This window comes from Rhea pennata, chromosome 2 (genome assembly GCF_028389875.1).
Source record: "Rhea pennata isolate bPtePen1 chromosome 2, bPtePen1.pri, whole genome shotgun sequence".
In the NCBI taxonomy this organism is placed as follows: domain Eukaryota; kingdom Metazoa; phylum Chordata; class Aves; order Rheiformes; family Rheidae; genus Rhea; species Rhea pennata.
The window spans coordinates 145,214,526-145,226,366 of NC_084664.1; the positions used below are offsets into that span (position 1 = coordinate 145,214,526).

An 11,841-nucleotide genomic window follows, 5' to 3' on the forward strand; every position below is an offset into this window, starting at 1 on the left:
GTTGATCTCAATGGTATTTGTGTTACACTGCTTAGGGAGCATGCTAAAGTGTTAAAGTTGACATTGTGAAGGACAGGGAAAGATGATTTAGATGTTTTTGTCTGCCACTGATTCTTTAGTTGCATCCTGTTTGTCAGCTGAACTGTCTCCCCAGACAGTAAGAGCTAAACAGACTTAAACAGAGCTTAAAGTCTCCAGCTACTCAGAGTCATAGGAAAAAAAATGCTCAGGTGACTTAACCTGGTTTTGCTAGTAGTGGGAAAGACAAATGACAAATACAAGTCACCAGCAACACTTCTTTCCTTATGGAACAAAATTCTTAATGGATGAAATCACTATTAGGTAGACTAAGGTGTGGAAAATCATACATACACACACACATCACAGCATCAAAGCTGAAATGTGTCATCCTGAGGGGTAACACAGCCAAAGCAGCAAAAAAGGCACCCTTTGGTAGCAATCCTACAGCTGTTATACTAAATACAAGGCAACATGACATCAGCAGCGCTCTATGGCTGGATGGGTGAAGCAATAGCAGCAGTGGAACAAGTTGAATGAGCAACAGCTAAAGATGGCAAAGACAGCAAATGCAGAAATGAAAACAAAGTCTCTTTTTTCTTCTTCACACACAGAAGCTGAGAATGCCTGATTGTATCTCCAGAATACAAATCTTAGATAACAAGCTATGCGCAAGAGCAAGAAAGAAAGGTGGTTTGTTAAAGGTGAATTTATTCTTCAGATGTTCATGATGGGATATCTGAGGAAGATCACTACTAAAGATGCTGTAGGGACAGGCACTTAACCTTGTGCTCATACATTGTTGATCCACTGTTAATCTACCTTCCTAACTACTGGTTCATTTGTCTGCCTTTACTACATTTCCTTTGAAATTTATTTGAAATATTGAAACTGAGCCTATTTTTTTCAAAATCATATGGCAGAGAAGTAACATTATCACAAATGCTGAAGTATTTGTGATGAAGAATCACATATCCTGCATTTCCACATTAAGGTTAGTACTTCTATACAGTATTTTTTCTGCTTTAAAAATCAAATTCAGTTATCTGTCATGTTTCACCACACAGATTTCAGGCTCAGAAACACAGAACTAGATCCAGAGAAAAAGCAGTAGAAGGCAAAAGCTAACTATGCTTTGGGATGCAGGGATTTTCTCACTCAGGTTCAGCAGGAGATTTACTTGAATGAGGCTCTCACCATCCTGCCCTTCACAGGCTGAGGCGGACGCCAGTTATCAACCAGCGGGATCACAGGTTCATTCTCAGGGTTCTTGGAAAGGCTACGGAACTTTGCCATCTGCAAGGAAGCAAAATCAAAGTGTTAGCATAAATTAATCTGGAAGTAATGTGGACCCTGATGCCTAAAACAAACTAGAAGAGAAATTTTCTTACACAATGACAAATATGACTGGTAGAGGTCACTTCAGCCCAGGATCTAGCATAGTTTCTGTGGACCTTTACAGCCTACATCCACAGAGCAGCAGATCATCTGACCCTTGCCTGGGCTCTTCTGGATTTTCCGCTGAGCCACACTCAGTGTGAAACAAGGGTAGGTGCCTCTTTTGTGACCCAGCTGAACTTCAGTCAGATCACTTTTGGAAAAATGATCATCCATGAAAGCAGATGCAAGTCTACGTGCACACAAGGCAGTCTTATAGGAACAGCTGGTCTGAAGAAGTTGATCAACTGGATTAATAATCTAAAATTTCAGGTTCACTGCATATTGTATTCAGAAAACAGCAGAGTGTAGAGCATGTTACCTGCATGGGAGGAACTGAGAATGTTTTAAAGATTGTTACTTATACTTTAAATAAAGATTCTCACAGTAACTTCTAGAGTAATTGAGTCTTCCTACAACAGTACTGTGCCATACCAACCCCTGAGACCAGTATGCCACCATATGGCTGCAAACAGGCTGCAAGCTACAAAAAGAATGGGCACTCAGAACAACTATCAGTACACCTGTAGCATTATCAGGATTCTACCACCTTACACACCTCTTCCATATGGTAACATACAGCTGACAAATCCCACCAACATGGTGAGAGATCACTGAGAACAGGAAAATGAATAGCAGAACTAGCTGGAGTTTACCTGGTCTGCGCTGACTTCAATGGGCTCCCTCAAGAGAATCCAAGTGATGCACTCTTCACAAGGGGGTGTAGTGAATGAGCCATGGTAGGTCCAGTAGTCCCGAGATTTGGGGAAAAGAATTGATGGATCAAAGTGCTGAAAAGGAGCCTCTTTCCCCTTAAAGACAAAATAAATCTCTGCAGTAATTCTCAGGATAGCCATCTTAAAAGATATCAGTATCTATATTATTACAGAGGAAATAATTAAATATCAAGACCAAGAGATCAGCCCCTTTTCTTCCTGCCATGCACCTGCCCTGTAATAACTGACATTTTGATTCCATCAACATATAAAAAGAAAATACAAAATGAATTGTGCAGGACCAAGCAAATTCATTGTTACATTCTTCTATTCTCCATGCCTTCAAAAGGGATTATCAACATTTTGTTTTATTTTGTGGCCACCTGGGATAAAAATTAAGGGTAGGTGCACTGCAGCTGCAGGATACTTACAGAAGTGAGAAGCTATATGCTCATTTAAATAAAAGAAACAATCCTAGTCCACAATTCACCGTATCCTCTGGTGCTACTCTTAGGAACCAAAATGATATTCAAATGAGTGACTTTGAACTTCTAGTTCCTGCTTCTGTTGCTTTCAACTATATTGTATCATAAAAAGCATTCTGATACCTTGGTCTTAATCTTATCAATTTCTTCAAGAATTCTCTTCATCTCTGGTTTAGGAGTTGTTCCAACCTGTAACATAGAGCACAAGTACTGCTTTTTTCACCACGTTCCATAGTATGAAAAATGAATTCAGTACATCCTATCTGTCAAGGCAGCAGTATTCTCAGAACATCTTGTACAGACTGGCACAAAATGATGTCTGTTAAAAGGCCATGCTGAGTAACAGACTCAAGTAACTGGCTTTGTAATTTGGAAACATACTGAAATATTCTACAAGGCATCTCCCACTGTCTGTGCAACAAACTGCACATCCAGAAAATGTCATTTAGACCCCACAGGGCTTAGCCTTAGGCTCCTGGTTTGAAAACAAGCCACAACCACTGTGTAATTATGTACAGTTACTCAGCACAAGTGCTGTTAATCTGAAGAGCTGGAGTTCCTGCAGATACTTAAAACATTCTGCAGCATATACGCAATCAGATCAGTCTCAATATAAAACATATGACAAGAGTCCTGTCACGGCCTCCTCATGGTAAGAGATCACTTTATACTTGTGTTCACAACATTAAACGCCTCCAAACACTTTGACGTGGCTCTGCATCCAAGAAGAGTAAACAGAGTATGCATAAGATGTGCTTTTGTTGCTGTGTCTTGTTCCAAAACAGTTAGAAGTCTGTTCTTAATGGGTTTGTGCATGGAATCTGGAGGACGCAAAGGACATGCGTGACTTCTGTCTGTGCATCATTCTGAATGTTTTGCTGTAAAATGATACAGTGCTGGGAAGAACAATGGGAACATTTTCCCCAAAGCTAGAAAAAGATGAAAAGTATAGAAAACAAAGACCAAATACTTGTCACTTACTTTCAGAAAAATGCCTACAACAGCCACACCATCAGGTTGTTTCAAAGCTCCTGCAAAATTACCATGTTTTGGATTCCAGTGGACCATATGTAACTGAAAAGCAATAAAAACCCAGTTGTAAATGTAAAAAATTTGCTAACAGCTCAACCTTATAAACTGTTAAGTTATACTGAGAAAAGTTTTCAATACACAGTAAGTAAAGGAATGAATTTGAACAAGGAAACTACACACGAATGTTTCTTATTCCCGTTCCCATGCTTCCATACCCTCACATTTTCTATGACCATCACTTTGTATTTAATTGAAGCATAAAAGACAGAAAATTGAATTTACCAAACAATTAAAAAAAATTAATCAGACAATTCAACTGTGAACAGTTTAACTCATGCATGTGACATGCATACATGCAATGCAGGAATCCTAATGACATGCACTTCATCATAAGTAGATTCTTAGATATCACGTTATGCAGATATAAGCTCAAGGATTTACTCTTGGTTGTACATAGTGCATATGATATTGTTTTGCATCTCTTACTACTTTTTACATATTGCACTGGAAGGGAATAGAGGTAGTAACTTGGCATTTCTTTCTCATTTCTACTTTCAATAATGCTGTATTTTCAGGAAATTTTAGAGTTTTTACATCTCCTTCCAGAAAATCTCTGGCTCCTGTATATAGCTGCAATCAGCCATGTGGAATCTCAGCATAAGTAGTGTCTGGAATATAATGCCATACAATACGAGTCTAAGGCATATTTTGAATGCAAATTTTTAACACAGTCACAATTTTTTTTGAAAAACAGTCATAATTATTTAAAATAGCAACAAAATAATTTCCCCTGAATGTTAAGTAATAACTGCTCTGTTTCTTTTCTCTTTTGGATAAAGATATCATATTCAAGGATAAAGATAGGGTAGCCATACATTTTTGGTTGTGGTCTAGCAAAGTTTCACACATTGCAGACAAACTTCTCTTGTCTATAAACACTAGAGTACTGCAAACAAAAGTATATACTCTCTGCTTGAAGTAACTAAGAAATAGTTTGAGGAAGCAGAATTTGTCCATTCAGCGAGCCAAGAGAAGGCAGCATATTAATTCAGTTGGCTGTGGCTAAGACACATTGGGGGGGAGGGGAAGCCTCACCTAAAGTCATCTCTGCAAATTTGTGCCCACTGACCCTGCAAAATATCTGCCAACATTTATCTCTATGATAGGCGAGCAGAGTCCCTGTAAGCTCTGCACTTTATCATTATAGATGATTGTGTAACAGGAAAACACTGCTGCAGACTTTTCATGGACAGAAGTAGATATTTTAAGCCTATTTTCAGGTAATACGGAGGAAAGAGAAAACATTTGTTAGCAATTCACTTTCATCACTAGTGAATTCACTCGTATTTATTACCTAAAGAAGTCTTTAGGGCCCAAATCAGCCATTAATTTTAGTAACTTTGGACAACAGTTCAGTAGTTTGCATCAAAAAACATAAAACATCTGTTTACCACAGTTCTTGAAGATAAACCTGTGTTTATTCTGTTCTTCTGTTTATTTGAAAGCAGAGCTGTTTAGAAGCTAGAAGATATTCCTTACCGCTCTGAATTATAGGGTAGATGATCAGCTCAGTGAAATGTGCTTTTATCAAATTTTCTCTTTATCAGTAATGCTTCCTGAAACTAACTTAGTAATTCAAGCTATACCAGAAACTGTTAGTAGCCAAAAAAAAGTCAGCAAAAACCAGAGCTCCCTATTTGGAAATAATAGATCATTTTGTCACAAATGTTTTTAAAACATTCAAAAAAAAAATCAAAAAAATCTTGCTTAAAGAAGCAAATTCCGTGTTAGTAAATATTTGCAAAGACTTGCTTGTTGGCAGATACAATCGATCCCTTGATGAATATTCACAAGTTTTATGACAAATTTTAAAGAAAAATCAATAAATACTTGCAAAGGGAGAATGGTTAATCTGTTCAGATGCACAATCAGTCATATTCCAGTTAGTACCACATAGTGCTATCAAAAATAAGTCCTACCTCTGCTGCATATTTCACCCCATCTATAACATGTTCTGAGCCATGGTCATCAGAGGAACCCCAATGCAAGTGAAGCTGACGCAGCCTGTAGGCTCCTGAGAGTGGCCCACCTCTCAGCACTGCAATTGATAATCTGCATCAACACTAGCCTACAAAATGGTGATACACACATTTACTGAATAGGGATCCATATTTTAAAAGTGTGGAGCACCTCTTGTAAATTCAGCTGATTGCAGTGGGAGTCACAACACTCATCAGTTGATGAGACTAGGCCTGAATTCCATTATTGCTCAGGACAGTACTATTTGATTTCAAAACTGTAAAATCTGCTGTGACTCAAGCACTGAATCAAACCGCAACTGCCAAACAAGCCCCTTTCCTCTAGCAAGACTCATTATAGTTTCTGATAAGGGAGAAAAAGAAAGTATTAGCTGCTTCTCCTTTCAAGAAAATGTTCTGTTGGGATTAGGGCTGTGAAATTAACCCCAAAGTGTCATTTAAGTGCCTTGAAATGTACCTATATTCCATAAATGGCGTAGCTTTTAAAGTTCAGGCATGTTTACAGCCTAGTCTGCTCATTCAGAAAATAAAGATCTATTTCCTGACATGAGGAAAGAGAAGAAAGTTTAAAATAAATGAGTTAGAAAACTGCAAGCAAAAGCCATAGGCCACAGGCCACACTGAACACTGCTGCCAGCAAGAGATAAATTAAGAAGCTATTATTTGATGTTCTCAGCCAAGTAGTGCTGACCACACATAGGTCTGATAGTTTACCTCTACTGTGACTTTCAAAATATCACATCTACTCTTTCAGTTTTGGGATTATTTTGAACAAAGTCTGGACATATGATAAGCTCTCAAACGTATTTTTCATTTATTACCTAAGGCAGGAATGAGATGAGTTTCCTTATGCAGAAAGCTGATAAACCAGTTCACAACTCCAGCCTCAGGAGACCTTGTTAAAACAAAATTTGAATTTCAGCTTCTAACAACAGCTCAGAATTTCAAAGTTAGCAATAAAACCATACTTAAATGCTTTTGTGTCCAGTGATCTCAAATTAATTTTTGATATCATATGTGTTGGAGTATCTACAGATAAATGCTATGTTAAGCACAGAGCAAAAGCTTTAACTTTGCAGTTTCTCTTTTTAGTTTGCATGCATCGTAGCCACTGGGAGGGCTGCAATAGAGCACTGTGATGAGATCTGGGCATGCAGTTTCTCTTATTTTTTTAGTTTGTTAATACATAAACAAACTAACATAACTAACTAAATATTTTGGAATGCTTTCTATGGAAGATACGATGTCTATCACATCATTACTATCCTTCCTGTTTCACCTTGGAAGGAAGGAAAAATAAGGCATAGGTGCTAAGGCCCAAATTTTCAAAAGTTTTTGCTTGTCATTTCATGATGGAATCAATGGGAAGCAGGAATCTTCTTTCAAGAACTGAATTTATGCAATATACCTACATTTACAAAATAAATCGGAGTTGGAAATTCTTTTAGAAGTGATTTCTTACTGACAGCCCTTTCCAAAACTCAAATACAGGTAGATCTTAGAAACAGCACTTCCTAATGTTCTACAGATCTCTCTAGCATTAAAAATAATTGTTTTTAACTTTCAGAATTTTCTAAGTGATTAAATTAAAATAAAAGGCTATGTTTAAACTAGATTTCTTTCTCAAAATAAAATCAGATCTGTGACTAGCACTTAGCCTCAGCAGCTGAAATCACAGAAGCCAATGAAGTGAGGTGATAAAGTGTTTGTGAAATGCTGTCTCATGCAGCTCTTCAGAAACGTTAAACATTGTATTCAGAAGCTAATTCCAAAGAGACACATTTCTATGAAAGTTTTCAACCCTACATTTCTATCCAGCAGCCCGCAGAAAGTTAGTAACAGGAGCAGATGGGGTGCTCAGAGGAACAACAGATATGACGGGGACTGGAAGGAATGGAAGGAAGACGGTTTACAGGAAGAGCAGCACCAAACTTGGCAAAATCAGGATATATCTCCAATAGTATCTCCTGGGCAGGCACCCCCTTGAGCACCTTTGTCTGAAAGTTTCAGCTTTTAGGAAGCTGTAAAGACAGCGCAAAACTACCACATGAGAAGGTTCATAATCAGTTTCCTTCAACACATGTTTTTGATGTTTGTATTGACCTGAAATGCATTTATCTCCTTCCTACACTTACAGACATTTAGGAATTCCTATAAATAGACAGAGCTGTGATATGGTTTTATAGGCGTGAAACACCAGCAGAATGGAAAAAAAGCTGTTTTGTGTCTTTTATTTCTCTGTAATGAAAATTTAGTGTCCTCGTGGGGAAAAAAATAACCTTCACTCATAACTGTTACTTGAAAATTATATATTATGATACATGCGGTGTGGAAACCTTTTCTAAACACATGTTAAGGTCAATGCCTAGCATCAATCAGGAAAATTTAAACGCTAAAAACAGCAGGTGTTAATGTTACACAACAGTAACCACATCCAAACTTGTGCAAACACAGAAGTGCCAAGAGACACAAACCATTTGCACTGATCTGAGAACATCCAGGCTTTTTCAGATAGATGCTTTTTCTGACTTCAGAATTAAACACCTGGTGAGTGGCTAATCTGAAAGAATATTTTTTATACTTTCAAGCAAAGTATATGGCATTGATGTCACGCAGTATTTGTGGCGGAGCATTTTATGTTACAAAAAAAGTATAATTTATTATTTGTCTGAGGCCACTGTGTAGAGGCTGCAGTCATGGATGTTAAAGCACAATATCAATACATAACAATGAGATGGTCCCAAATAGTTTTGTATCTCCACAACGTGGAACAAAAGCAGGCTGGGGGAATGGTAAGTGGAGGAGTTCAAGGAAACAATGAGCTCATCAAGATAAACAATAGTGATCGTGATCTTTGAATAGGCTGCAGATATGTCACTAATTATATAGCTTACTAAAAATAGAATTCCAATACAAGTGCCAACAAAGCTGATGAGAAAAATACAATGGAAGGTAACTCTGTTTTCCATAGATTAGATTGCTTTCCTTCTTGCTAAGGAACTGATCAGTAGTGTGTGCTCTTGAGATGTCTCCACATTACGTAATACTGTACATTTATTTTTCATTTTGGTGGCTGTTGCTCATCTGCACCCAGAATTATGTACTGATATAGCTCTGGAATCAAGTTTTGAACAACTTGACTTAGAGACGCAAGACTGATCTTAAATAGCAAAACCATTTCCTAGCTTTTCATGAGCGAGTTCTATAAAGTGCAGCAGAAAAATCATCAAAAAATGTCAGAGTTTAAGACTTCCTTTTGCACTTATAGGTCTAGGTCTGTGGTTTATACTCAAGTGAAAAATTCTGTATGTCTATGGCATTTTGCTTGGGCTCTGTGCAGCTGGTTTGTTCTATCAAAACTAATATGGCTATATACGTCTTCACATGATACTGTTATAGCACACATAGTATACACATACTATGAAAACAGAATACTATATAGTACATAGAAATATATATTAGGCTCTAGTGGATGTTGGGTACAGTTGCTGCATTCAGAAGAGCTGCAAGTGTACTGAGTTTCTTTAGGGATTGAAATAGCTGCCATTGAAGAACAGGTTTATAAAGGATCCTTATAAAGGGGTCAAGATTTTTGATTTAGCATTGTTTTAGGAAGAGATAGTCTGTATGTATGAAAGAAAAGGGGGAATGAAAAGTAGTGACAGTTTAAAAAACAGAGAAAAGTCTAGTACTATTTGAACAAGCATGGTAAATATGACTGTCAGGAAAGGTCAAGAGAAGGCCCCTATTTTGTAAGGGGAAATGTGAATAGTTCTTTTTAGCTGGCTGCTTCCTTCTGTATTCATGGAAATAGGTCTTTCCAGATTCTTAAGATTAATTATAACTGCACTGGTGATTTGACTACCTCATTAATTTCTCCTACCTGGAACAATCAGTAAAACCTCAGGTTTGTATAACTGTTCAGTTCAAAAGGATTTAGGAAAATTTTGTAGGAGTAAGTTCCAGGTTCAAAGGCTGATTTTTGTGATTTAATGTTCATATGATAAAATAATAGATGCTTGCAGCACTAGCAAAAGCACCCAGAAGGAACTAAAGATCAAATCAAATATGTATAATTTTTACTGTAATACCTAAGATACACCTTGCATCTGGATGTGATACCTCACTGGAGAAAGTTACCATGGTGTTCAAGGACTCAAATACACTGGAGTGTCCATTTGCAAATTTCCAAGCCTGAAATAGCCATATGGCCAAACAAAATAATCATCAACCTGATTGTGGAGAACAGAAGAAACATGAGGGCAAGTTTTGTGCTTACACAGTGTCTAAGAGAGCACATTAAAACCTTCCACATTAAATCCTCTCATCTTACACAAAGCCTCAGGATTCGGGGTCCACGTTGAAGGAGGTTCCTTGGGGAACAGAAATCCACCTTCCAACCCAGAGCTAAGGACACTGCTTGGCTACTACTAAGAGCCTCTTTCCAGCTGAATCTGCACCTGACAGCAGTCCCTGCAGCTGCAGCCTCCCTACCCCACATACAGTGCATCTAAAAATGGCTCAATCTACCCAAAGAAACTCCAGGGCCACCTCTTTTCCATACCCAAACAATCCTTCTCTGCTAGCATGTGTAGGCTAGTAACTATAGGATGTGTTTCAGTTTCAAGCACTTTGCAAACCTTAATTCCTAGAAACTCCCAAAAGCCAAAACACAAACTGACCTGATCTATCGAAACTGTCATCAAAGACAACTCTGCAAGTCCGTCCGTTGTTCAGGATGGTTTTAGCGGCACCAGGATCATAACTAGCATGCCAGGGTGGGAGAGATGAGTCATGCCGCACTTCCTTGCTGTTGATTTCAATGGGCGACTGTTTGTCTCCTTTGGCAAGAGGGTAGTTTTCATGCCAGCGCTCAGGTCCTAGTTGGAAACGCAAGGGAATGTCACAAATACCCCCCGCCAGCCCCAGCGGCCGCCGCGCGCAGCGCCCCAACGGCGCCGCCCCAGTGGTCGCCGCGCGCAGCGCCCCAACGGCCGCCGCCCGCCAACGGCCGCCGCGCGCAGCGCCCCAACGGCCGCCGCCCGCCAACGGCCCTCCAGCAGCCGCCGCCCCAACGGCCGCCGCCTCCCAACGGCCCCCCAGCGGCCGCCGCCCCAGCGGCCGCTGCCCAACGGCCGCCTCGCGCGGGCTGCAGGAGCCGGGCCGGCAGCGGGGAGGAGAAGAGAGGGGTACGGAGGGCGGCAGCCCAGGGCTCCGCTCACCGTTGTCGCTGTCGTAGCCCCACAGGGACTGGGCCATGGTCTTTCTACCCGCGCCTCGGCACCTCTTTTCACCGGCTCTCGCTGCGCGGTATCCTCGCCCTCCTCCCCCGGGGCTTTTTATAGACTCCCGCGGCTTCACGACTTCCCCTGCGGCGGGCGGGGGGGCGGTGCAGGAGGCTGTGAGGAGGTGGGCAGGCACCGGGGGCAGGCTGAGCCGCGCTGCCCTGCGCCCGCCCGCCGCCCTGCTGCCTCCGGCGTCGGGAGAGGCAGGGAGCTGGGGTCCCCCGGGCCCTTCCTGCTCCAGGAGCACGTTTAATCCCACACGAGGAGATAACCATCGATTTAAACCAAATTCTCATGCTCATTTGCGAGGCAGAGAGATGCTAATGTCACTCAATAGTCATTTTATCCATGTCCTGTAAAATGTCTCAGTCTGCCCTGCCCCGAGGAGTCCAAAGGAAGGGACTGCTTTGCACTGATGCCCCAGCGAGAGCGGCAGGGCACCAGCCAGCCGCTGCAGAGGGCGAGGGGCTCGCCCACCTGCCTCGAGGTCCCACAGGTAGAGATAGGGACATGGGCCAGGCAGCAGACTCTGGTGTGGCCAGCAGGAGCAGGGGGCTATGGCTCCAGGGGCAGCAGGACTGTGATGTCGCTGACACAGGGTCATGACAGCTCCCCCGCTCTGCCACTGTTGTGGGTCTCTGAAGCCCCACCACCAGGGCACGCAGTGGCCTGGCTGCAGCTGCCCCTCTGCGTGGGCTGGGGCAGTGCACAAGGAGCTTGCTCACGCTTAGGGTGTGACTGCTGCTCTGTTTGTTTGTCACACTTGGCAGTCCCTCTCCAGCCTTTCAAGGCTCGAGTGGCAGGAGAGGCATGCAGTGCTGGAATTACC

At 41.1% G+C, this 11,841-nt stretch overlaps 1 protein-coding gene across 1 annotated transcript; it reads right to left on the reverse strand.

Moving 5' to 3' along the window:
* Positions 1-542: 542 nt before the first annotated feature.
* On the reverse strand, positions 543-11,024 carry LOC134136487 (carbonic anhydrase 3-like). The gene is made up of 7 exons (XM_062568372.1): positions 10,950-11,024; positions 10,410-10,607; positions 5,668-5,786; positions 3,638-3,730; positions 2,780-2,845; positions 2,112-2,267; positions 543-1,314 (listed from the first exon to the last, which is right to left on the reverse strand). Exons 1-7 carry the CDS (start codon positions 10,984-10,986, stop codon positions 1,195-1,197), a joined length of 789 nt encoding a protein of 262 aa, XP_062424356.1. The 5' UTR covers positions 10,987-11,024; the 3' UTR covers positions 543-1,194.
* Positions 11,025-11,841: the final 817 nt, after the last annotated feature.

What these genes read in the sequence shown, in the direction of transcription:
- LOC134136487 (XM_062568372.1), bottom strand. Translation starts at nt 10,986, where the DNA reads ATGGCCCAGTCCCTGTGGGGCTACGACAGCGACAACG. An exon ending in GGGTGAAATATGCAGCAGAG is followed by an intron (nt 3,731 to 5,667) that starts GTAGGACTTATT and finishes ATTGCTTTTCAG; the next exon opens with TTACATATGGTCCACTGGAA. An exon ending in TTGAAGTCAGCGCAGACCAG is followed by an intron (nt 1,315 to 2,111) that starts GTAAACTCCAGC and finishes GCTTCCTTGCAG; the next exon opens with ATGGCAAAGTTCCGTAGCCT.